Genomic DNA, 27,646 nt, shown 5'->3' with positions numbered 1-27,646 from the left:
GGTCAAAGAGGCTCGGGGAGGAGGGCCCTTGAGGGGCCGGGCAAGACGCACGGGGGCACGGGAAGCAGTTACACCGCCACAAGGGAGGAACCGCGCACTGGCTGCATAACATCCCTGCAAACCTGAACGTGTCCCCACGTGAAGTTTATCTGCACAAATACGAGGGGGACAGAGAGAGAAATCTTACACCATTGAGCTTCAGTGGTTTCAGGAAAGCAGGTGCGGTGAAAAAAACCAATGACGGGGGAGGTTTCAAATAGTTATAATAACGAGGGTGACAGAAAAATCAGTAAAAGAAGAAGATTGCCCAGCGGCAACCAGGAAGAAGGTAAGGCTGTAGGACAGAAATCTGTCTTATATCACTTGTTCACCCAGCAATCAGAGTCTAGGAGTTACGTGAATTGGGAATCGGTCCAGGGAATAACTGGCCCGGGAAGGTGGCCATGAGGTGTGTAGGGCATTAAATGGCCCGAGGAGGCTGGCAGACTGGCCAGAGTGGAGGGTGTTGGGGCCAGAGGTCTGGACGGCCTAGCGGATCGAGGCTGCTGTCACAGCGGGGAAGCTACTCGACGGGGTGGCTCTGCATCAGGACACGTGATGGGCCCCGCAGGGCCGTGCTGCTGTCACGGGGACACGAGGAACCACGAAGCCGACAGCAAGGTACCAGGACCTTCATTTATTCCTGCAACTCAGCGACCCTGTGCTGAGTGTCTATTAGCAAGAAGCCACCGTGATGGAAAACCTGGTCCCCGCACCTCTCGCACTTCAGCAGAGCCAGGACGCCCGCCTACCTGGTGGGGATGGTGACAGGGGCTCCTGGGAGCATGAGGGCATGTGGGCGGGGCGGCCGCGAGCCCCAGTGCCCGCTGTCCCCACCCCAGTGCCCCTGTACCAACCGGGCAGAGGAGGGGTCAACAATGGATGTGGGTGGACGGCCGCGACTTTGTGGCATCCTGTCTGCAGAGGTCTGCTTCTTTCCTGGATCTCCTTCGCTTTCATTCAGCAAGTGTTTACCTAAGCCTGGCTGCAAAGTAATAAATGGAACCAGAAGTCGGAGACGAGAGGAGCTGGATGGAAGGAAATGATGCTCCCGGGAGGCTGAGGCACCGTGACGACGACAGAGACACAGGCACTGACGCTGGACCAGGAGCCCAGGCTGACTTGGCAGCAGAGCCAGTGGGCACGCGGTCTCATCTCCCTGCACCGCACCCACTGCCTCTCCTCTGGGAGCCCCTGCGGCAGCCCTGGGGAGGCCACCTCCAGGCACCCACAAAGACTCCCTGCCGAGCTTCCTGACGGGCCCTGACTTCTGAGTGTCCAGTTTCACAGGAATCCTGCTCTGTCAGCTGGGCCAGAATCCCCTCCCTGCAGGTCAGATGGCCCCCTGTATCTGACCGGTTCCTCGGCCTCCACCCCACCCCCAGGCGATGTCTGATGCCCTGGCCTGTCTTCAGCAGGAATCCTGGGAGGTCAGTTTAGCCAGAATCCCTCCACCCGGATGTTCCCTCTCAGTAACTTTCCACCCGCTGACCCCCGCCTGCTCCTTTGCTGTAAATCCCCAGTTTTCCTTGGTGGATTTGGAGTTGAGCCCCATCTCTCTGCCCCACTGCAGGGGTCCCTACATCCATCCTGATGGTCCTTCCTGTTCTCTACCAGGTGTCATGAGTATTTTGTCTTTGACAGTATTCGCACCTGTGTGCAACGGCTCCCTCCCCGGTGTGGGCTGGACTCGCTGAAGGGCTCCTGATGAAGACAATTCAGTAGAGGTGGTCGGCAGTTATTTCTGGAATTAGGCTACAAAACGCTCTGGGGCCACTCACCCCATTCCAGCCTCGAGAAGAGGCAGCCCTGACTCAGAGACCCTCAGCCAGAGGCGCCGGCCTGAGCTGAACCCGATTCCTGATCCTCACCAACTGGGAGCTAAACAATGATGGTGATTACAGGCCTGCCGTCAGCAAATCCGCGCCCACAGGCCAGATCTGGCTCCCCGGCTGCTTTTGTTAAGTTTAGCAACACATTCACCCACATGTTCCACGGCCCGTGTTCACACTACAACCGCAGGCCGAGCAGCTGTGACGCTGACAGGACTTCAAAAGCCTGAAACATTTATTATCTGGCCCTTTACAGAAAGTCTGCCAACTCCCACTGCCGCTAAGTGCTGGGTAATCTGTTTCTCACAATAGAGGATTTTAACGCACTTGCTCCTGCAGCGCTATGGGCCTCCCTCCAGCGATGCAAGGTCTTTAAGTACCTCTCTGTCGTCTGTTGTCCACACACAAGAACTTCTGTGTTAGCAGATAATGAATGTTTCAACCAGCCTCACATCCCTGGCACGTGGCAGGACCTTAGCAAATGCTGACTGAACCACACAAACGCCTAATGCAGAAAACCCATAACCTGACAATATATCCTTTAAATAAAGCACGACATTAAATCAAGAAGAGCCAAAACCGCAATTTGTGTTGAACAGCTGATATTTCCGGTTGAATCCATTCTTAAAGGCATTTGTTGACTGCCACACAAAGAACGATTCCATACCCAGGAAAAGTTTTGATCTTTTAAATCGGCTATACTTTTATAAAACCTCGTTGTTTAAAATACCCATAACGTCAGTTTATCTCCAATACTGCCAAGATGACTGACATTAGCTTTTACCATGAAACAAAGAACGTATTTCCTTGCACCTGGAAATGTTATTGAAATTTTCCAGAAAGGCTTATTTTTTTTTCTTTTCTTTTCTTTTTTTTGGTTCCCCGACCAGGGATGGAACCCGGGCTCTCGGCAGTGAAAGCGCGGAGCCCTAATCACTCCTGGCGGTCCAGTGGTTAGCACTCTGCGCTTTCACTGCCGAGGGCTCGGGTTCCATCCTCGGTTGGGGAGCTAAACTAAGCTCCCACATGCTGCAAGGTGCAGCAAAAAAAGACAGAAACAAAAATTTCCAAACCACTGCAGAATTTCTGTTTTGTCCCAGTTTTGTCTGTCTGTTAGAACTGAGAACTAAAGTTGGCAGCAGACATGCTCAGACATAAGCAAACATCCTCTGTGCCCTGATGCCTGGTCAATTCCTACGCTGTCCGCTCCCCCACATCCTGATGCCGGGGCAGGAGGACAAATGTTTTAGGTAAGATAAAAGGCTGGACATTCTTATAATGCTTAATTTTAATTTTAAGTAATATATTCAGTATGACACAAAAATATAATAGTTTTAGCTTTCTTAACCTAGATAGTTTCTCTGGCAAACATGTATGAATTATCTACGAGGCAGAAAAATTCCATTTTTGTTTCAACGGGCATCATAGGAGGTCACCCTTGGTAAATTTTTAACTTTTAAGATACGATCAAGTGTATTCAGACCTTCCAGGTAAGAAACCTTACCCTAAAACTTAAGTGGGGCTTAAGTGTGTACTTAAGAGCATAAGACATACGGGGAACAGCCCCGGCTCAACTCCTGAATTACCAACCACGGGTCTCCAGGGCCCTTTTCCTTTCTTGTGAACTGCACAGCATCCCTGTGAGGACTCAGCACAGCCAGAAAAGCAGTGAAGGGCAAGAGAGGCCAAGCTGGTGTAAAGAAATAATTAATGATTTTACATTTATATGGAACATATTTATTAATAATCTTATTCACTGTGGGTTTGGGAAAGATTTCCTAAATAGGACACAAAAAGCACAAACTTTATATAAAGAAAAAGATCAATCAACTGTCAAAAAAAACCACTTTTGCTTCTTGTCAACAGACATTTATAAAAATGAGAAGACAAACCGCACACTGGGAGGACACACTTGCAAAATATGTAGCTGACAAAGGGCTTGTATCTAGAACATACGAAGCACCGTTTCAACTAAATACTGTAAGAAATAGCCCAGTAAAAGTTGGGCAAAGACCTGAACGGTAAATTTCCCAAAGGAGATACAGGAATTGCAAATAAGCACAAGAAATGATACTCAGCTTCGTGAGTCATTAGGGAAATGCAAATAAAACCACAAGTAGATAGCAGTACACTCCCCCGAAAGGCTAAAACTGGAAAACATCCACCGTGCCAAGTGTGGCTGAGGATGTGGATAAAATGGAACCGCAAACACTGCTGGTGGGAACACAGAATGGTACAGCCTCTTCGGAAACCGCTTAGCCATTTCTCCAGATATTAAGTGTGTGCCCACCAAACAGCCCCACCATTCCACCCAAGAGAAATGAAAGCACAGGACTTGTATGCGAATGTTCACGCAGCTGCATCTGAAACGGCCAAGGGCTGGGTACCACTCAACCGGCAACCAACAAACGCAGTAGATCCATAAGCGGAAGGTGACTCAGCAGTAAAATGAATGATACTGACTCCTGCACCACGGTCGAGTCTTAAAATAACAATGCTGAGTTAAAGGAGCCTAAAGAAAACAAAGGGTATGTGACCGAACGGTTCTATTTCTACACCACTCCAGAAAATGCAAGAGCATCCAGAGCGACCAGCTGCCTAGGCACGTGGGAGGGCTACAAAGGCAGGCAGGGACTTGAGGATGAGGAGGACGCGCGTGACCTTGACTTTGTGAACGTGTCAACACTGACCAAGCTGCACGTTAAACTGTGCATCTACTGAGGCCCATTCGTTTCACCTCAATAAAGCTGTTTCTAAAAAACTGCACACTGGAATGATCTTTATCCTTCAAAAAAACCACTGCTGTGGGTGGGATTCTGTCCCCTAAAAAGACGTGTTAAGGGACTTGCCTGGTGGCGCAGTGGTTAAGAATCCGCCTGCCAGTGTAGGGGACGCGGGTTCAAGCCCTGGTCCGGGAAGATCCCACATGCCGTGGAGCAACTAAGCCTGTGCGCCACAACTACTGAGCCTGTGCTCTAGAGCCCACGAGCCACAACTACTGAGCCCGCATGCTGCAACTACGGAAGCCCGCACGCCTAGAGCCCGTGCTCCGCAACAAGAGATGCCACCGCAATGAGAAGCCCATGCACCGCAACGAAGAATAGGCCCCGCTCGCCGTAACTAGAGAAAGCCCACACGCAGGAACCAAGACCCAATGCAGCCAAAAAATAAAATAAATAAGTAAATTAAAAAAAAATTTTTTTTTAAATAAGAAAGCTTCAGTGTATCATGCAGACACCGCTGTTAGGGCTCCTACTGCAAAAGACGTGTTGAAGTCCTGACCCTGGTACCTGTGAACATGACCTTATTGGAAGTGGAGTCTCTGCAGATGTAATTAAGGCACAAGCTGAGGTCACACTGGAGTAGGTGGGCCCAACTCCCACGTGACTGGTGTCCTTACAAGAGGAGACACACACACAGAGGAGGACGCCATGTGGAGACAGAGCCACGTGATGAGAGAGGCCAGGGTGGGGTGATGCCCCACAAGCTGGACACACAGCCCTGCAGCTGACATCAGAGGCACGAGGAGAGCTGCCACGCTGATTTCTGACCCCGAGTGTCCAGAACTGAGAGACCAGACATCTCTGCCGTCCAAAGCCTCCCAGGGTGTGGTACTTGTTACAGCAGCTCTAAGAAGCTGCAACCATATTAATTTCATAATTCATATTAATTAACTTATTTAATGATTGTTTCTAAAAGTAGATTTTATGTAGGAGAATATTTGTCTAAAGTCTGTTTTAATCACAGAATGGCCACTGGGTCACACATATACACAATTAAGTGGCTGTGTTTCCAAGATATGTAAATACATATAAAATAAATAGCACTGTTTCATTTTAATAGCATCTCTCCAAAGTAATATAAAGCAAACATTTTAGCCAATTGTAATTTTTTTTGTTTTTATAAGTGATTTATAACTGATACATCAAGTTGTGTTTTCCTTTTAACCAACAGAAAAGAAATTTATAATGATTAAAATCTTGGCATTTAATTGTCATTAAATTAAATCATTTAGAAAACTTTATGTGAGTGACAGCAAATTTACAAATTGACTCTGCTGAGGCCGAGGTTCTCTGCCAAGGGTCTCCGAGCAGCACAGAGACACAGAACAGGACCATCAACCATCCCTTTAACACACACTAATTTTAAGCATTAATACTATTTTTACTTTCAGCATATACCCCCTCAACTATATGGAAATACTTTAGGTGACCGAGAGGAAAACACTTCCCTTCAGAAAATAAGCCTCCCAAAACCACTGAAGAAGGAGCACCGGAAGGTCACGGTCCATCCTTTGGGAGATACAGCCCTCTGTGCGGGACGTCAGAGGGATGGACGTCAATTTAACCTACTCTCTCAGAGTCAAAGGGGTTTAACCAGGAATACAAGAGGCACCTCGAAGCCAGTGTGCTTTCGTTCCTTCAGGGAGGAGCAGACCCTGGGCAGGGATGGCTACCAGGCCCCGGGGTGGACGGTGGGGCCTGTGGCTTGGACCCAGTTTAGGGGTGGGGGTGAGAAGGGTGAGGAACGGGTGCCTGCAAAACCCGCTATTCCAACAGGAACACTTGTGTGTCACACAGTTATTAAAGTGAGATAACACCGGACACGTAACGTGGGAGTCTGAGGTGCACGGCTGCTGGTTTGACATGCTTAGTGCTGCTGCGTAATCACCCCGGAGCATCAGGGACACCTCCGTCACGCCACGTGGCGCAGCCCTGCTGACTGCCGTCACTGTGCCGCGTGGCAGGCCTCCCTCCAGAGCTCGTTCATCCTCTACTTGCAAGTCTGTGCCTTAAACCGCCCCTCCCCAGGCCTCCACTCTCTGCCCCTGGACCCGCATTCCACTCTGGGTTTAGATTCTGAATTTAAGACAGAGAACACGCTGTCTGTCTTTCCCTGTCTGCCTCATTCACTTGGCCCTGTCAGAGCCCATCCTTGCTGTCAGGACCGGCAGGATTTCCTTCTTTTTCACAGCTGGATAGTACTCCATTGCACACGCACGCACGTGCATGTGTGTTTGTGTGAATTACACCCTTAAACACATACGAGAAGGCACTACTACCTTTCAAAAACCAACACTGGCCAGCTGACACCTCCCTGGACCAAAGAGAAGAAATACTTGTTATCAGTTGAGCTCACTGTCGGGAAGATTAAATGTGCTCTTGCTGAGCCGTTAAATGAGGACAGACAAAATGGCCAAGCTGCAGTTCTATCCCTCTGTCTAATAGATGACGCTTCTAAAACTAAAATACAAACGCTGGTTTTTCAGTCAAAAGATGGGTCCCCCTGATGATCAGCAAACAGCAGACAGGTTTGAAGGAAACGCTCCCCCAGCCCACCCCACGCACTGGGACGGCCCAGTTCCCGCCCGACAGGACGCTGAACCAAGGCGGGGAGCTGGGTCCTTCTCCCCCTTTCGGGACTGAGTTAAGAACAGAACCACGGAAGTTCTCACCACAGCGCCGGGCCCCCAGCAAGGGCTCAGTCAGCATGGGGGCCTGATCCGTGTTTCCTACTCTTAACCAAGCAAAGGCATCCTGCGGCTGGAACACAACGCCATCCCAGATCTAGAAGGACAGGAGGTCCAAAGCCTTACTTAACCACCGTAAAGTAAAGGTTACTTCTCTCTGCACCCCCTTTGTGGTCCTGGTGACCCAGCTCCACCAGGAAAAGCGTAGGAAAGCACAGCACAAGCGAGTCCTTCCCAGTGGACTTCACAGAGGGGCACAAACGTCAGCCGCCTCTTCTGAACCACCTTTGTTTCATGCAGGTGGAGGGGAGGAGGGGGGCAAAACTAAAGGAACAAGAGGGGAGGACCTAAGGGTCCTTGGTCTGAGCTCGAGACCAAGGGGTGACTGCAAAGAGCCGGAGGCCAGACCCGTCTTTGTGGCCACAGCTCAGGTCGGGCACCACGGCAAGAACCCACCAGAGACCACGTGTACAAATACGTCTGCTGTGTGTCAATAAAACTTTATTTGTGGAAACTGAGTTCCATGTAATTTTCCTATGCCATGAAATATTCTTTTCATTTTTTCCAACCATTTGAAAACTATAAAATCCATCCTGAGCTCGTGGGCCACAGAGAAACAGGAAGATCAGGCGTAAGGGTCATAATTCGCCAGCCCCTGGTCCTTCTTTAAACTTCCTTTCAGAGCCGGCTGGCAAAGACTTGATTCTGAGATGTCCCCAGTTAGTTACAGACCCCATGTGTCTGAGGCAGAGACGAGGTGACTCTGAGAATTTTTAACGGGGGTGGGTGGGTGGGAGGGGTTGTGGATCGCACAGGTGTGTTTTTCATTCAGGTTTCCTCAAAAAAAACTGTGTTTGGGTGCAGCACAATTTAAGAGGGAGAACAAATAGCTAAGGAGTAAATACACACACACACACACACACACACACACACACACACACACACAAGGGTATATCTTGGATGGTATTTTCAGGCATCAGGCACTTCAGGAAGAAGGGTTCATGCCCGGGAAGGTACGAGGAACAGCTTCCGAGCCCAGGGGGTGGGAGAAGAGCTTCACTGAATGAACCCACGGGCAGAGCAGGACGTCAGAAGTCCTGTCCCCGAATGAGGAGGTGGCACCAACGCTACCTGCATGCAGAGTCCTCAGGTCCACCTCCATGGAGGAAGGTGACGTCCAGGGGTCTCTCAGGCACGTCAGGTTCCAGCCACACTGAAGGACACGTTCTAGAACTAAGAGGCTCCCATCACACAACCTTGTCCTGTTGTGACAAAGTATAAACGAGATGAACCGCTTGCCGTGACTCCGCCCTCAGGCGTGGAGGCTGATGGTCTGCTGTGCAAAGCAAGGAGAGCACGTTTCAGGCTGTACTGGATACTTCAAAATAAAAATCGATACCGGCAGCGTTCTGTTCTAAACAGTTTGGAGTTTGAAGCCGGAAGCAGTTTCACCAACTCTTTTTTAATTTTTAATTTTTTTGGCTGCGTTGGGTCTTCGTTGCTGCGTGCGGGCTTTCTCTCATTGCGGTGAGTGGGGGCTACTCTTCATTGCGGTGCGCGGGCTTCTCATTGCGGTGGCTTCTCTTGTTGCGGAGCACGGGCTCTAGGCGCCCAGGCTTCAGTAGTTGTGGCACGCGGGCTCAGTAGTTGTGGCTCGCGGGCTCTAGAGCGCAGGCTCAGTAGCTGTGGCGCACGGGCTTAATTGCGCCGCGGCATGTGGGATCTTCCCGGACCAGGGCTTGAAGCTGTGTCCCCGGCATTGGCAGGTGGATTCTTAACCACTTCACCACCAGGGAAGTCCTTCACTGACTCTTACGTGGTCTTTAAACACTTGTGTCCTGTTTCAGAGCACAGTCTTCAATTTAAACTTAAACATGTTTTCTGGCAGTGAGCACAGCCCTGTTAGTCTCTGATGGTTTTTCTGCCAGAATCCATAAACGTGCTGAGAAAACAGTGTGTGAGTGAGGGGTCAGAGTGGGAGCGGGTTTGTGCTACTTCGAGGTGCCCAATGTCACAGGTGCTCAGTCCAGCGACAGCTCCTGGGAGGAACACCTGAAGGTGACCCTCCAGGGCCCAGACGCTGGTGTCCCTGGGGCGGCCATGAGTCTTAACGCGGCCCAGCCTCGACGTGGCACACGGCAGATGGATGAATGGTGGCCGAGTGAGTAATGCATGAAGTACCCTTCACCGGATGACAACGCCTGCCATCAAGCTGGTGGCGAGGGTTTTATGAGATAATAAATGACACTCAATAGCGGCAGTGATTTTTATCCTCCTTTTAAAGGAGCCACCTGAATCCATCAAGGTTATCTGCCTGACCCAGCGGCCTGAACTGGGCGTGTCTAACCTCAAAGTCACCCCTCCAGCTCCTATTACCTGAGGAACCCGATTTCATACTAACAACAGGCTTCCTATAAAACTAGGCGAAAACCCTGCCTCTCTAAATCGATAGAAGGTTCTTTTCCTGGCTGAGCTCGAAGTCCTAAAATAAGTAAATGGTCACTTCTCTGAACCCAGGGACAGAGACATGGCAGCAGCCTAAGCCCCTTCTAATCACCAGGGGACAGCAGAAAAAGTGGGAAAATGTGTCCTCACCCCAAGGCAACAAGCAATACACCTTAAGAATGATTCTTCCTTCTGTAATTTAAACTCGAGACAAAACAAAACAACCTAGTTGTTTCAAAGGCCATTATGACTTATCTACATAACCAGCCCCTCGGACGTAACAGGTAATCTCATTCATGGGTACTCCTGCCACTGTCTGAAAATAAGTGAAAGTTGGCGGTCTTGAACATCATTTTACATATCTTATTTCTTTTAAAGTAAATTCCTTAGGACCCCGAATCTGAAATTAAAACCACTCTTGGACCAAGAGCGGATCGGAGGCAGTTTCAGGGCTCACGTCCACCCGTGCCCATCTGGTCAAGCAGGAGGGCACTCAGAATTCTCACTAACCCTCATACTTGAAATTTACACGTCAAACTCTGAAGCTTTAAACTTCTGTCTAATCCGGTCAATTCAGAGTTGATACACTAATTGTAGCGAAGAGACACCCGACGTGGTAGGGAATACATTCTAACAGTGTGAGTATCAGTACCAGCCAGAGTCAGAAAATTTCAAATGAACACACACCCCGCCCAAAGCACGGCTCCTGCAGTAATTCTGTACACAAGGTTAATACAAGTTTAAAGGGCTTCCTTGTCAACTGTTTCCTGTTAAGTTTAAAGAATTTAAAATAAACTCTAAAAGCGAATTTATAGGTGAAATATATATAGAGAGAGAATATAATTATTATATACTATATACATATATAAAACGTATCTATTCCTCTCACCACCTGAGTGGAACTTTCAAACGCGTGGATCAAGTGTCCGCAAAGGCACTGAGGTGCCACCCAGCGCGCGTGCGCGGAGAAGGGTCCCTGCTGTCAGCTCCGAGCCCCACCCCTCGCGGCAAACACAGCAGTTTAAGCAACAGCTTAGCGCGCAGGGGCTGCTCAGAACCTGTAACCTAAAGATAATTCAGTAGCGGTAAGCAAAACTGACACCGTGTTGTTTTAGGCCAATTAACGGTGGAAACAGAAACCCCTAACCTTTTCAGTTAGAAAGGTCTCCCTCCCTCCCAGGTTACGTTCAAAAGTTGCTCTGCCCTCCTTTGTGAAATCCATGTCGACACCGAAGAACAACACCCTGACGCCCACCCAAGACACCACCCGCGACCCTCACCGTCAAAACGCAGAGAAAAGTCCCTCTGAAACGCGCCCTAAGAAGCCCAAGCGATGTGCCTTCCGACAGCGGCGGGCAGGTCTAACCCTCCCTCCGCGATCCTCGGCCCTGGGGGTGTAGCGAGGCTGCAGCGCTGGGAAGCTGACGCCAGGGGCTCAGCCCGTCGCCCCTCGCCGCTCACCCTCCGGCCGGGCCGGGGCTCAGGCTGCCAGGCGCCCCTCCCCCTCCCGCCGGGCTCCACTCACCTGAGCGCCTGCTCCTGCTGCCCCGGGAGCCGCAGGCTGTCCGGCCGGTCCCTCCTCCGGCGGTAGAGCCCCGACTGCGAGAGCTCTTTGAGCTGTAAAGCCGTCATGCTCCCGGACCGCGACCCTCGGAGTCCGGCACCGGAGGGCGGGCGGCCGCCAGAGCTGGGGACCGCCTCGCGCACACCTGGCCCGGGGCGCCGGCGGCCGCGCTTCCTGCTTGCCGGGTACACACCCTCCCGCGGGCGGCCGTATCTCCGCGCCGGCACCTGGGAGGGCCTGGTGCTCACGTGCTACCGCCGAGCAGAGTCCGGCTGCCCTGAGCAATCGCACCGGCTCCTGCGTGGGCCGTTCCAGCATCGTTCTGCATCAAAACCGGGCTAAAACGCTCCAGAAAGGTCGTGACTCAAGAAGGGTCCTGCCCTGTTCTCTGGGCCAGGAAATCCACCAACACTTCACACGCAGCCGTCGGTTTCAAGAAGTGCCTGGGCATCATGAGCTCGTTGGGACGTTTTCCTTCAAACGGAAAAGCAGTTCTGAAGGGCAGCACGCCGGCTCCGCTCTCTCCACGGTGCTCTAAATCCTCTTCAGAAAGGAAGGAAGTGTCTTTTTCCTCCCCCATTAAGTGTTACTCAAAAATTCATAACTGAAAGGGAGGTGGTTTTTTCTGCCATCCCCCGTCCCGCGATTCTCTACACCCAAAGCCGCCCACCGAGACGGGTCCCCTCGCGGGAGATGCGCACACTGTCCGCCTACTACTGTCCCTGCGTGTTTGATCCCAGCGGCCACAGCCTCAGGAGGGAGGGTCTGGTTCCTGGGTGTGGGGTGTGGGGTGTGGGTGGGTGTCTGCAGCGTGGGGTACAGATCATAGGGGCACGTCCTTGTCCCCGGACCCCGCAGGACGGCCGCGCGGCAGCAGGCGGGTCTGACTCAGCCCCTCTCAGGACGAGTCCCCGCCGGCGCGAGCGCGGGCCTGCTCTCAGCCAACAGCTTGGCTTTGCGGTGCCGGCAGTTTCTCTGCGTGTCAGCATCTTTCTCCCAGAATCCCCTCCAGGACGAGAGCGCAGAGAAATGGGTCTGAAAATTCTTTTCACACCAAGAGTTAAAGAGTTAATAATTCCCCTCTCTAGAAGGATCCATATTATAAATTCAAATATTCAGGACCCCAAGGAAGGGGGCTCTGCATCTCACCCCTTCACTCAGGACTGCGGCCCCGGCTCCTTTAGGGCTGCAGCCCTGGTCCCCACCTGCCCACGCCCGCCCCAGTGGAAACACAACTTTTTACAGTCACCATCGAAGTGTAACATATGTTTTTAAAGAAAATGCAGGGGGAAAATTAGTAATTTTGTTACCACACTGATGTAATTAGTGACAAAACATTATCCAAAAAAATTGAGGGACAAATGTATCTCTTCCTCCCTCTGGAAGGATACACAGAAAACTGGTAACATTGGGTGCCTGGGGGTGGGGCAGAGCAGCAGAAGACAGCTTCTCTGTAACCACTGCTCTATACCTGCTGGACTTGGAATACCCTGCACATTCAAAAATAAATAGGAAAAATTTAGAAGGTTTACATATACCTTTTGAACAAAGCTCTAGGATCCTACTGAGACATAAAACACAGAAAAGTTTGAAGTTTACAGTAATAGAAACATATAAAATTAGGATTCCTTAAAGCGCCTAATTCTCACATTTTTGTCATGACAGGTGAAAAACGCAGAGAAACAAGCACCAATCTTTTTTTTTTTTTAACTGTAGGCATCAAAACAGAATAGATGCCTGAGGAATAAAATACAAACTAATTGTAGCCACTGCAAACACAGAAGCCTCAACGTTGAAAAGGACTTGTTTCCACAGGAAAATGAACATAAGAGAGCTTGATTTTTAAAGAGAACTTGCAATAGAGTAATGCAGCCCGCTGACAAGGGAAAAGGCTTGGAAACTAGTAAAGTTGACAAGACAGGAAACACTACCGTGTAGGACGAATCCTGTATTTTATGAGTCTAAAGTTAAAAGGATGTGAACAGGGGGAAGAAAAGTTATGTAAAACAAATTGAAACAATTCTTGCCTGCAGACTTTTAAAATGGCTATGCTGACACATACAAACTTCAGTAGATCCATGCTTGTCACAACTGCATAAAATTAAATCCTGGGGCTTTGGGCAAAGGCCTTTAACCACTGCCATTTCACTGACAACACAAACAGTGGGAGACAGTAGTACCCTTCCCTCCCCGCCACACGCAGCCAGGGAGGGGCGCCCATTTCTGGGAGGGAACAACTCCCTACCACACAATGGCTCAGGCTGCAGCCGGATGACACCCCCAAACAATGGTTTCTGTGCATCTGCGTGGGGGGAGAGAGGGACAGAGGGCACAGCCCTGGGACGCGGCAGGCAGGCGACCTGACGCCGGGAGAGGCCCCATGTCCCCATCCCCGTAGTTCCCTCCAGTAGAAAGTTATCAGTTGAGCCTGGATTGTAGATCAGGCCTATTTTAAATGAGCTCTGAATTTCAAACGACCGTCTTAGCATTTGAGGGGGGCCCACGTGGGTGTCCATACAGGGACGTCCATTTCGCGGCAAAAACGGACTCCGAAGGGCAGTGCTGCCTCCCTTAGAGCCCAGCGGCTGTCAATGAACAAAGGTTCACAGAACGTGTCGAGGGGGCACCGCGGGGTGGTGGCTCTGCGAACCTGTCTGCCCACTGCCCCCACTGAGCTCCGACTCACAGCAAAATGTGCCGTCAGCTCGGCAGGCACTCCCTTCTGCAGTAGGCTTGTGCTCTTGGTCGAAATGACTAAGCAGGAAGCCCCAGGGAGCATCACACCGGCCTCGCTCTGCAGGCTGACCTCTGACCCCGCCCTTTACCTTTCGAAGTGTAGCGGGGAGGCGGTCACCGACCTTCTGTGAATGCGAGCAAAGGTCAGTGAGTCTCAGAAATGCATGCGAGCACAACACTGCCCCCATCTCAGGGCACTGGCAGGTGGACTCACCTTCCGACCTGCACAGACGCCTCTGCCCCAGGGCGGGACCCTGACCTCAACTGCGGGCCAGACGCTGGTACAGAAGAGCCCCTGTTGTACCCACCCCGCCCATTTATCTCCACCTCCCAGTCATCTCTCTGCCTCTGGCCTCACCCGCCTCTACTCTACCCTCCAAATTTCCAGGAGTTTTTTCCAAATGTAAACCGGTCACTCGCGGGTCCTGGAAGACCCTGGGGTGACCCGACGGCTGATCCCCGTGCTGAGTGTGGTCCCAGGACAGATGGGGTGTCCTGGCCCCGAGTCCTGCCTCTGGACTCAGCGCAGGGGTCCCTCTCACAGGAGGGCTTTGGAGACCCTTCACTCACTCTCACCAGGGTCTCCACACACCCGCCCCCCAGGGCAGCCGTGTAGCTACTGTATCGCTGCGTCTTACAAGGCCAGGTACGTGGTAGAGTGTGCGTTTGCTCAGTACGTTCTCTGGTTTAGTTGTTCGAGCGATTGATTTTGAGAGCCTCGCCACTTCATGATGATGCTGCGTTTCAGATGAACGCTCCAGAGCTCTGAAACTGGTTGTGCTTTGTTTCGTCTGTGCGTTTAACACTCGACATTACCTAAATGAGACTCTTAAAAGGCACATCCATTCCACGGTTTAGGAAAACTGTGCTTTCCTGTGAGGCTGCAAAAACTCAGATGCCGCACATTTGTGGCTGAGCAACACCTTCCACCAGCATGAACACTTTCCACTGGGGATAAGAACTAAGAAGCCACCCTCTACCTGACTCAGTCCAGTTCTCAGTGTACTTGGTCCCAGTACCCGCTTCAGCCTCTGGGGGGTAAAGAAGCCTAATTAGGCGTCAAGCCTCTAAGACCCGTCCCCAGCGTTCCTGCGCTGACGGCTCCTTCCCGGCAGAACTGAGGGCTGCACCCTGGCTTCGGGGCCCAGCTGGCTTCTGGCCCCGTCAGCAGACCTTCCAGACCAGGGGCCTCAGGCCTGCAGACGGTCGAGCAGCTGTAAGTTTCCAGGCCATTAATTTCCTTGTACACACGGGTAAGAGAAGAATTTTGTTTTGCAACCACTCTGAACTTAATGGAAATGAATCCTTTTTAGTTTAAATTTTATCCTATGAATAATCCCCTCCAGGGGAAGTAAAGCTTCTCTGATAAAGCAGAGCACCGTCCTCCCTCCTTCCATGCTCCGTCTCCAAAACTCTCACTTCCAGCCCCACACCCTCCACACGGGCCCCCAGGCATGTCCCGGGTGTCACACGAGGGCTCGGACCTCGGCGATTCTCGGGTGCAGGTCCAAGTTCACGTCGACCAGAGCAGAGTGTGAGAGGGCAGAATCCACCGTCCAGAAGCATCAGAAAAAATCACCAAAGACATGGTCCCTGGCCCGTCTGCGAGCCCCTCTGAACATCCCCTCGACCCTCCTCTCGCAGAGCAGGCGGGGGAGCCTCGGCCGAAGTCTGACACCCGACAGGTCAGCCACCAGAAACACAGAGAATCGACACCGGTCACCCACCGTCTTCTGCGAGACAATCACAGAACATTCCCAAAGCCGCACCGCAACAGCAAGCTTTCCTGTGTCCTTCAACAGGATTTAAAACAAAACTGTCAGTCACCCTCCCACGCCACCAATCTTTCTACCGGGTCGAGGGGGGGACAAGCTGGTGCGAGGGTGCAGAGGGAGCCCGAGGTCACCCGGCTGGTGGGTCCACGTGGGCAGCGTCCCGGCTGCGGCCGGCGGGCAGGCAGGCACACGAGTCACATCACTCCCGAATGCCTCAATCTTTCCCTTCGGAAACAGAGCGGTCGAATCCGATGATCTGAACGGTCTTTCCTGCGATTAAAATTTCAGCAAGCGCCCACGGCAGGGGAGGGCCCGAGGCTGGCAGGCTCCTGGCACGCTCGCCCCTCCCCGCAGGTCAGGCTCCCGCCCCGGACCCAGACGGGGCCTGAGGCTGGCTTCACACGCTCGGGCCTGACCCCCGCCTCGGCCCTCTCCCCGGCCACCTGCTCCACAGCCAAGAGCCGAGCTGCACATAAAACCCCAGGAAGGGACCCTGACTACCCGCCTGATACACGAGCCGCGGAGACGCCGAGCCCACGGGGAGAGACAGTGCAGAGTCAGCGGGGCCCCGGCCTCCATCCACGGGCAAGTGCGACCCCATGTGACACCGTCAACACGGTTTCAGAAGACTGCACATGAAGCTAAACTTCTGTAAATAGGATAACTTTTAATTCTCTGAAGGAATTCTAGTGGCTGTATGTTCACAAAAGAGAGCTTTGCTGAAAACCCAGATCTTCACATGATTTGACTTCAGATGGGTTTTGCTGTATCACCCTCTGTACAGAGTTGCTCCACACACTGTTTCCACCCGTCCACCCCGCAGCAGGCGTGGACCTGCCGAGCACATTTCCACACTAAACATTCCTGTGACAAAACCAACAGGCGAAGGTCCCGGAGCAAGAATCCCTGGACGGCAGAGTTACCGGCAGCGGCTCTGAGCTCCTGAGGCCATGGCTCTTCTCCCCGGAATTCCAGGGCGTCGTGAGCATGACCACAGCACCTGCGCAGTCCCAGCCTGGTTTCAATGCCCCAGTTACTACTGTCAACTTCCACTTCCAAACCATTTCACCAGGGCATCAAAACACCCCTGGGTTCTGCGTGAAGTCTCATCTTGAAGCTTTCTGTCTGGGGGGACACCTTGCCAGCCATCTAACCCACAAATAAATAGGGAGCTGAAAATGTGTCAAGTCACAGGAGACAAGGCTGCTGCGAGGATGGCAGGGACGCAGGGAACGCCTCCCGAGACAGAACCTCGGGTCTGATCCCCCAGAGCTGGAGGGAGGGGAGGCTTGGGGAGAGAGCAGCTCAGCTCGTGCAAAGGCCCTGAGGCTGGGCGAGGGGCTGGGGGGGGTGAGGCGAGAGAGCCAGTCAGGGGTGTCTCTCCAGTCCAAAGACCCCTCTCCCAGAGCGGGGAGACCGAGCTGTCAGGGCGGAGACGGGGGTGGCGGTCGGGGTGGGAGGGTGGGGAGTGGGCGGGAGGGGGTCTTAGGGAGAGGAACCGGTGGCAGACCAGATGCGGAGCCCGGGCTGCACTCGTGCTGCCGTAGTCCTGCCCGCGGAGAGCCAGCATTTTAAATTGACTGAATCTAAGAAGACTGTTTTCAAAGAGTACTTACAAAAGAAAGGGCTGGGGCACAAAGATGCGCACGCTGTGCCGCACGCGGAGCTGATGTAAGCGCCGCTCGCAGCTGAGGAACACGCTCTCATCAACGTTCACCTCCGTCCTACCAGTCGTGGGTCATTACTGTCCCCACTATGCATTTGAGGTAGCAGAGTCTCCAAGCAGCTCAAGGTCCTGACGGGCAAAACAGCCAACGAGGGAGACTGTGGATCCACACCCAGGTCTGGACGCGGACAAGCCCCGCCCAGGAAGTTTCGGGGGCACACAGGAGCAGGGCAGCGGTGGGTTCCAGGGTGAGCTGCCCCCAAATGTCCCTCAACAGCACATGGATTATTCTGAATTAAAGCTGCTTAAGAAACGGCCGATGTAAGAGGGACACTCTGACCCCCTCCTGTCTCCCTGAAGCGGGAGATAAGTCTCCGTGTTGAAGGAGGGAGAAGGACACCCTAATGGCCAGAGACAGGGCAGCCCGTACAAACAAACCCGCGACCTCTTTCGGTGACTAACCCCAGGGCCAAACCGTTCAGATCCTTCACTAACTGAGCATCCACAGCCTACGTTTCTTAGTCCTGTCAATTCCTCACAAATTTATTGTTTGTCTAAAAAAGCCACCTGCTTTGGCCACATCTTAGGTCCCATTTCTGCGAGACCTCCGTGCACAGGAATTGAAACTTGTTTCTTCTTCTCCTGTTCATCTGTCTTGCACCAGTTTAGTTAGTTCAGCAACGAGAACTCCAGGGGGCAGGGGAGGTGTCCCCTCCCCACTGTGGGCACAGAGGCCCTGGGGACAACCCCAGACTAAACACAGGCTGGAGACAGACTCAAACCACGGTCCTCCCGCCTGCCCACTTTCTCCCAGAAATGAGGCAGGAGTCCAGCTGCACCTGGGTCCACGCGGTGGACGGGCCGCCGAGGGCTGGGAAGGAGGCCGAGGTCACTGACACAGACCTTCCTCCTATAGCTCCGGGGGCAGAAGCCAGTTGACGGCGTCAGACTTGAGCCTTGACGTCGCTGAATTCCTGGACTCCTTGGAGGCTGTCTCCCTTCAGGATACGTGTGATGACTCAGGCCAAGTGTTTGGGGAAAGAGGCAAAGATTCTAATGAAAAGGGGTGTTCTTGAGACCAAGTATGTAGTTGGACAGCAACAGGGGACCTGACGGGGGCCCACGTCCCCAGCTCCCGGTCTGCCGTCCCTCCTGGTCTGACAGCCTTCCCAGTGTCTGTCAACAGGAAAGTGCATGTAACAAGTCGTGACCCCTTCCTGGAATACCACACTGCTACAGAAGAAAAATAATTCACTAAAGCTGCACAAATCCACACGGATAAACCTACCTAAGAACCGAGAGAGTGAAAAAGCACAGCTTGCACAGTATCACAAAGAGCACACACTATTTAAAATCTAAAACAAAATAAACAACCCCATGAGTGCTAGGAACACACAGTGTGTAATAAAAGGATGAACAGGAGAGTGGTTCCCTCGCAGAGGAAAAGCGGGAGGGAAAATCATCGGAACGGGAAGTGTACCAAGGGCTCAACTGTACTTGTAATGTTTTATTTAAGGTGGTGATGGGTATTGGGAGGCTCTTTCTATTGAATTCTACACCTTCATTTAAAAAAAAAAAAAAAGGACGAAGATGCAGGGCAGACGTTCTCTTAGAGCAGGTTTGTAAACCCCCAAGTTTCAAAGCACCACTTCTGCCACCATGTGGCTTCTCAGGGTATTACATGCACATGATTTTCAGGAAATGGAAGTCTAAAAAAGGGCATTGTTAATCCTCAGGTGCAACGTCACAGGAATGTAACCCACTGGGAGAGCCTGAGTGTCCACCACTCGATACGTAACCAACACTAAAAGCCTTTCTTACCACTTCTGAATGATGCTTAATAACACAGAAGACAGAAAGCATCACGCTAGGTGCAAAAGAATGAAACTGGACCCCTATCTTACACCATGCACAAAAATTAACTCAAAATGTATTAAGGACTACATGTAAGACCTGAAATTATAAACTCCTAGAAGGAGACATAAAGGAAAAGCAACTTGACATCTGTCTTGGCAACGATTTTTTTGTATATGACACCAAAAGCACAAGCAACAAAAGCAAAACTCAACAGGTGGGACTACATCAAACTGAAAAGCTTCTGTCCAGCAAAAGAAACAATAAAAAAATAAAAAGGCAACCTACAGAATGGGAGAAGATATTTCAAATCACATATCAGATAAGGGGTTAATATCCAAGATGTATAAAGAATGCATACAGCTCAACACCAAAAAAACAAAAAAAGAATCTGATTTAAAAATGGGCACGAGGGCTTCCCTGGTGGCGCAGTGGTTAGGAATCCGCCTGCCAGTGCAGGGGACATGGGTTCCATCCCTGGTCCGGGAAGATCCCACGTGCTGTGGAGCCCCTAAGCCCATGCGCCACAACTACTGAACCTGAGCTCTAGAGCCCGTGTGCCACAACTACTGAAGCCCGCACGCCTAGAGCCCGTGCTCCGCAACAAGAGAAGCCACCGCAACAAGAAGCCTGTGCACTGCAATGAAGAGTAGCCTGACCGGGGCCCACGTCCCCAGCTCCCGGTCTGCCGTCCCTCCTGGTCTGACAGCCTCCCCAGTGTCTGTCAACAGTATTGTTAATTGTTGTTATACCCCCGCCGCAACTAGAGAAAGCTGGCACGCAGCAACGAAGACCCAACACAACCATCCATGAATGAATGAATGAATGAATAAATAAATAAATAAATGAAAATGGGCATGAGGGAATTCCCTGGCAGTCCAGTGGTTAGGACTCGGTGCTTTCACTTCCGTGGACCTGGGTTTTATCCCTGGTCGGGGAACTAAGATTCCACAAGTCGTGGGACGCAGCAAAAAAAAAAAAAAAGGCACCAGACCTGAGCAAGCCATTTTTCTTTCTTTCTTTCTTTTTGGCCGTGCAGCATGTGGGATCTTAGTTCCCCAACCAGGGATCGAACCCAGGCCCCCTGCATGGGAAGCACGGAGTCTTAACCACTGAACTGCCAGGGAAGTCCTTGAACAGACATTTTTCCAAAGACATACAGATGACCAACAGGTACACAAAAAATGCTCAACATCACTAATCATCAGGGAAATGCAAATCAAATCACAATGAGCTATCACCTCACACCTATCAGAAATGCTATTATCAAAAAGACAAGAAGGGACTTCCCTGGTGGCAAAGTAGTTAAGACTCCTCCGCACTCCCAATGCAGGGGCCCGGGTTCGATCACTGGTCAGGGAACTAGATCCCACATGCATGCCGCAGCTAAGAGTTTGCATGCCACAACTAAGAAGCCCGCCTGCTGCAACTAAGACCTAGTGCAACTAAATAAATAAATATTTAAAAGAAAAGACAAGAAATAACAAATGTTGGCAAGGATGTGGAAAAAAAGGGAACCCTCCTGCACTGTTGGTGGGAACGTCAATTGGTGCAGCCATGATGGAAAAGAGTATGGAGGGTCCTCAACAAACTAAAAATAGAACTGCCATGTGACCCAGCAATTCCACTTCCGGGTCAATATATCTGAAGGAAATGTAATCACGATCTCAAAGAAATATCTGTGTCCCCTTGTTCACTGCAGCATTATCCACAATGACCAAGACATGGAAACCACCCAAGTGTCCATCGCTGGATGAACAGATAAAGAAAACCACACACACACACACACACGTTAGCCATAAAAATGAAGGACATCCTGCCACTTGCAGCAACATGGATGGTCTTTAGGGCATTACACTAAGTGCAATAAATCAGAGAGAGACAAATACTATACGATCTCTCTTACATGTGCAATCTAAAAGCATTGAACCCATAGAAACAGCGTAGAAGGGAGGTGCCAGGGGCTGGGGAGTGGTGGGGCAGAAATGGGGAGATGCTGGTCAAAGGGCACAGAGTTCCAGTTACGAGAGGAATACGTTTTGGGGATGTGATGTCCAGCATGGTGACAACAATTAACAATACTGTATACTTGGAGGTCATGAGAACAGTTTTTATGTTCTCACCAGCACAACAAAATGGTAACTATGTGAGGTCATGGGTGGGTTAATTAACCTTATTGTGGTAAGCATCTTGCAAAACTATACACGTCTCAAATCATCACATTACACACCTTAAAATTACACAATGTTATACGTCAATTACATCTCAGTAAAGCTGGAAAAAGAAAACGTTTTTTGAAACATTATGCTATGAAGCCCAAAGATAATGGGAAAGTTATTGGACATAAACTGTAGGAAAAAAAGGATGCATGTAGGCTACATCAGAGATAAGAGGGTTAAATGAGTCATAAGGCCAGCAAAACCAGGTGAGACGGGCCGGCTTCCAGACACAACTACCTGGTAGGTGAATGAAGACCTCTACTCCAAACCCAGAAGTGAAGCAGGAAGAACACAGTAAAAAGAAACCTGTCCACAGCATGGACGCTGACGCGCAGAACGTAGCACTTTTAATAGCAAACTTTACCTGAGATGAGCACCAACACCCAGGTTAGAGAGAAGCAAACCTAAAGCTCATACACAGTGGTCTTAACTAGACATGTGGGAACACGTCCTCGTGTGAGATTATTTGCACAGGTGCACTTATTTGGTGGAGGGAGCAGACAACTGGCTTAACTGCGGTCCATTCATCCCTGGGGGGGAGGGCGTGCAGTGGCGCTCGCCCGACCCCGCATCCTGACCAAGCTGCGCCTCGCCCTCCGCTGCCCCCAAACCCCCAGTCGCCCTCAGCAGCCCCCTTCTCACCAGCCCAGCCACTGTGCGGAAGGTCACGTCGCCCCTCCCTTCGTACGCACGCCCTCCCAGGCCCCCCACGCCACCACCGCACACCCCGCTGTCCCCCGGTCCCTAGGCCCGCCCTTCTGCGCTGGGCCAGGCGTGGTCGGTCAGCCTTGAACTCAGATCCCAGCCTGGGCAGGGGCTTACTGGAGAGTTTTTCTTCCTAAGGGATGGTTATACCCATGCCCCACGGAGCTACTGTGAAAAGGACGTGGATTAATGGAGTAATAAGCACATTGGGAGTGCTCGATGAAAAACAAGTATCACATCATCATCGATACTTCTTTTGCTCACTGCTGTCAAAGCTGTATTTTTTTTGCAGAATATGGGCCTCTCACTGCTGTGGTCTCTCCCGTTGCGGAGCACAGGCTCCGGACGCGCAGGCTCAGAGGCCATGGCTCACGGGCCCAGCCGCTCTGCGGCATGTGGGATCTTCCCAGACCGGGGCACGAACTCGTGTCCCCTGCATCAGTAGGCGGACTCTCAACCACTGCGCCACCAGGGAAGCCCTGTATTTTTTTTTTTTAAATGCAAATCTGAGCATATTATGTTTCAGTTCGGAAGACGATGTCTATTTTCCAGGGGGAGAAGTCCAGAGACCCTGGTGTCGCAGGAGACATAAGCCTTCACCACCTCCTTACCTGCGGCCTCACGTTCAGCCACTTCTCCCTCCCAGAGTCCACACGCTCTGCGTCTCCCTCCCGTGATGAGCTGCCAGACACCCCTGCCCCACTGGGCTGGTAGCAGATCTGGATCCCCACACGGTTCCACTCTGTGGGGACTCGCAGAGCTCCTGGAGGGGCTCCTGCAGACAAATCCTCCCCACGGCACCTGCCACACTGTGATGCTCGGAGGCAGCACACAGTGGGTCCACAGAAAAGCCTGCTGAACGACTGACGTTTGGAAACTTCGCAGAAACACAAGGATGTTGATCGATTTTTTTAAAAGTGTCTCACAAAATTGTGATCCTTTTTCTTACTAACGTATACACGACCGTAACTGGAGTTTACCCCAAAGAGGTGCGTGATTCATGGGGACAGTTGGCTGGGTGCTGGGAAGGTGAGCAGCTTCCCATAAAGAGGCTCTCCTTGGTGAATTTTCAGAAGCTTAAAAGCTTGACCTTCAGTTTCTGAAGGCTGGCAACCCCGTTTTGTCAGTTTGTCCAAAGTGGATGCGTCTCAGCAGTTGTGATTAACACGTGTAGAGCGGATGTGAAAACCAGGAATCCAGGCTGTAACCACCAGGCCAACGAACACACTCAGCTTGCATGACCAGCCCGTCCCCTCCCGGGTGCAGACCAGGTGAGAAGTCAGATCACCGTCAGAAGGTTTGTCTGGTGGGCGTCCCGGGGCATCACACGAGCTACCAGGTTTGCTGCGGGGGAACCTGGTGCTCAGGCCTCACCTGTTTCCTTCTGTTTCTTTCTACATTCAGTCACTCCATCCCTCAAGGTGACTACAGGTCTCTGTCCTGTACTGATTTCAAAGTCTGACCTCCTTCCTTCCTAAACTGCTCTTGGGCTCCTCACTGCTGTCCCCGAGTTGACATGGGCACAGAGAACCTGGGGACCGACGTCGGGACCATCCTTCACGACATAACCTAAGTGAGGCATCACTACAGCCCAACATGAAACGTTCCTCTGCTGACATTTAACCAACACGCCTGGCAGGTGGCAGGTACACAGTAGATAACTGTGGATAAAGAGGAAAAGGCGGACAACGTAGGATATCAAGAGGAATAAACAGAAGTTTCAAAAAGAAAAAAAAATTTTTAATACAAAATATTTGACATTTTGAATGGGCACTTTCAGCTCAATACACACAGGTTTTCTAGGATGCAGGCAATATAAACCACCTCAGGTTAATTTCAGCAGAAGAGGTACTTAAAAAAGGATGTTGGGCTATTCACAGAATCTCCAGGATCAACAAGGCACTGAGCTCGTAACAGCAAAGAGAGCCCCCGGCCCACCGGCCGGCCAGTCACAGATCTTCCCCAGGTGCAGACAGCACCGCAGGGGCGTCTGGCCCCCCAGCCCGGCCCCGCTGCAGCCACGTCCTCTAGGAATGATGGCAGGCATCCCTGCCTGCACCTCTGAACCCGACAGCCGGCAGTCATGCCTGGGTCTCAGCTGCACCCGGGGCTGGGGCTGGCGAGGCCGGGGCGGGGGCTCAGCACCTCAAGTGGGAGCAGGACTCAGCATCCCCGGAGACTCACCAGATGGAGAAATCAACAAACAATGGGATTCCATTAAAAAGGAATGATGTAAATTAACCACCACTCCCAAACAAAAACAAACACAAACCTCCCCCCAGGGGAACTGCTCTCACCTGGTAGAGGTTCACATCTCTGACTGCCACGTGCTGACAAGATTCCGGCCGGTCCCGCAGCTCTACAGACACCCCAGCCCCCCCGCCCCCACCCCGCACCCTGGTCCTTGGTTGGCTCCAAGGAGCAGTGGGCAGGCGGCTCTGATGAGTCTCCAGTTTTCTTCCAGGACAGGAAGGAAGGAAGCTAGTTCATGCTGGTTACAAGAAATCCACTCGTGAGGATGGCGACCAAGAGAAGACTTGTTTCGATGTAGTTAAAGTATGTCACTATCTAGTCATTTCCACAGAACTGGATTTAACTTGCGAGGATCTGAACGCAGTGATGTCTAAAACCTGACAACGTTAAACAGCGTCTTCACGATTGCTAACCTCCTCCGCCGCAGGGTCAGCAGACCTTTCTATAAAGGTCAGAGCGAGACTACTTCAGGCTCCGAGGGCCACACGGCCTCTGTCACGACTTTTCACCTGATCCTGTGGCTCAGAGGTGGCCCCGGACGACAGCAGACAAATGCTGCGCTGCGCCCCAAGACTGATGTTTAGGTTTCGTGTAATTTTCACATCTTCTTTTCATTTTTTTCAACCATTTAAAAACATCGAAACCATTCTTTGCTCACGGGCTGTGGGCCGGATTCATTACCCTGCAGACTGAACCACATCTGGCAAACTCACTCAAAGCACCATTTACTGGACAGCCGCGAGAAAACAGATTTTTCTTTGTAAGATGCTAACTCCTCAAGCAAAATATCCGACCCCACTTCCCCAAAGCGAATGCCCCGAAGAGCCACAGTCACAGCCTCCACAAGGACGAGGGCGGAATTACAAGCGGAAAACAGGCTCCCAGCTTCCACTGCGCCTGCACACATGACAGCGTCAACACACGGTCTGACCCGCGCACACGCGCCTGGCCGGGGCCTCACTCCCTACGGGACGACCTGCCCAGAGAGGAAGGTGACAGCTGCGGAGTCGGGGAAGAACAGGGAGTGCTGTGCTCGGGGCAGACACACCTTCCCCTCCCCAAATCGCTAGTGTCCAACAATCAGGACTCCATCCCACGCAAAATTCCAAACTGGGTGTTTTATCATCACTGACCTGCACCGAGATGCTCACCGCCCAGCTGCTCCGTCTTCAATCTCTCCTTCTAAGTATAGTACTAATCAATTTTTCCTTTCTCCCAGCTTATAAGAAGCCATAAGTTTCCTTCAATTCTATTAAAGCTGTGATAAGAAAAAAACATCTGGCAAACTACTTTAAACTAAAACGTTAAGGATTGAAACTATAATTCCCCAGAACATTTTTACTGGACAGTTACCTTCATTATTCTGACCAACAACATGGAAATACCACCCACAATGGGAGGTATTTTTTAGCAGAAAGCTTTCTTTGCGCCTCAGATCACATGTAAGACCCACCTGGTGAAAAAATCCACTTGTAAAGTAATAAATTTGGCGAAAGTATGTATTTATTTTGGTTCATTATGAATCTGATATACTGGAAAATGACTAGTTGGAGGGTCTTGAGCCAGCTTCTTACACATCAGGTCCTGATTCTAACATGCGTGCCCCGCAGGGCTGAGGCAGGGGTCAGAGGTGACGTGCATCAGGTCCTGATTCTAACATGCGTGCCCCGCAGGGCTGAGGCAGGGGTCAGAGGTGACGTGCAACAGGTCCTGATTCTAACATGCGTGCCCCGCAGGGCTGAGGCAGGGGTGAGAGGAGGTGACGTGCATCAGGTCCTGATTCTAACATGCGTGCCCCGCAGGGCTGAGGCAGGGGTCAGAGGTGACGTGCACAGCCTCACACGGGGCAGGTACCCGTAACTGGCGGTTATCACCATAAACAGGACGTCTAAGAAAGAGCTTAGAATTTAACGTGCAGAACATGTAGGAGAAGGCTTTAAAAGAACAGCATTTCTGTTTGCATTATGGAAAATGAAGAAAAAGGAAACGTGCGCAAAGAAATTCTTCTGGTTGTGGAAGTGGAAAGACAGAGCCTGTGTGTGTCCCTGTCTCTCACACGGGCAAACACACACATAAACAGGCACCTGCCGGAAAGTACCAGACCGCTCTGTGCTAGTGAATTTGCAGCTTATTCAGTTATCAAAATTCACAATATTTTAACTGTCCTATTTAATACAAGGCTTCTAAAAAAACCTCAGAAATGCAGTTGCCATTACAATCGTGTGTTGTGGTAGAGGCTGGGAGCACGAATAACCTGACGTTATAAGAAAATTTTCGTGTACGTGCTTCCGTGCATTTTTCTGTGAAGGTCTATAAGCCTCAGCGCCCCAGAGTGCTCTGGACTAGTAAGTCCAACTAAGACGGTAACGACCCATCCAACTGCTCCAAGCACCTCCAGACTCTTTCCTCCACGCCCTCGTTGTGCGCACCCCTACCAGGGATACAGGACAGGAGACTGAACCCACCCACATGTTATGTAATCATTTTACACTAAGCTAAGCTTCCTAAAGGGTCCGCCACGCCCCCACCCCGTCTGCACAGTGCTGTCATCAGGCACACCGTCACCTCCAGGGGATGCTACCACTGACGCGACCACCTGATCTAACATAAAACTCTCATCTTCTCACCTGTGCGACTGAGAAAACTGCGTGCGTCTTTCCAACTGGTTTGGCCAACCTACCGCTGTGGCGTGTCAAGGCTGAGAGAAGGGGCTGACAAAGCCAGAGTGATGGGGGGCAGGGGGAGGTCTCCTGCCTCAACAAACAGCCCCTCAGCCTCTCCAGTAAGTTTCAACTGTGAACCCGCATTCTGGAATATGACCCTGTGGGGTGGATTAAAAAGGCTGAGTTTAAGGATCATTTTCTGGACTTCGGAATTGAGGTTCAGTAAGATTAACTGCCCCCCCCAAACAAGCAAAAATACCTAAAGTGAGGGGACTCTGCTCTGGCCACTCGGCTCTGTTAACTTTAATTAGAACAAATTATTTTTGGTGTCCTGGATAGAGAGGATGCTTAATGATGTACAATTGCTAACCCTTAAAGGCTGCACATCGTTAAAAAGTATTTTACGAAAAGAGGGAAAGTAAGTT

The 27,646-nt window shown here is 51.3% G+C and overlaps 1 protein-coding gene across 4 annotated transcripts in view; it reads right to left on the bottom strand.

The window, feature by feature from the left end:
- The window catches only part of LIMS1 (LIM zinc finger domain containing 1), a gene marked incomplete at its 5' end in the record, with an annotated part of 94,992 nt that overhangs the window by 32,417 nt on the left and 34,929 nt on the right, over positions 1 to 27,646 (bottom strand). Inside the window, one exon of one of the 4 annotated variants that reach the window (XM_082672819.1) lies at positions 11,312 to 11,418. The exons of the other annotated variants lie outside the window; for them this stretch is intronic. Within the exon in view, the coding sequence (XP_082528945.1) occupies positions 11,312 to 11,418 (107 nt within the window). Of the gene's footprint in view, positions 1 to 11,311; positions 11,419 to 27,646 lie in introns of those variants that run through there. 4 annotated transcript variants of the gene reach the window in all.

Source organism: Grampus griseus (genome assembly GCF_964374135.1).
Source record: "Grampus griseus genome assembly, chromosome: 15".
In the NCBI taxonomy this organism is placed as follows: Eukaryota; Metazoa; Chordata; class Mammalia; order Artiodactyla; family Delphinidae; genus Grampus; species Grampus griseus.
This window is presented reverse-complemented; position numbering and strand designations above follow the sequence as displayed.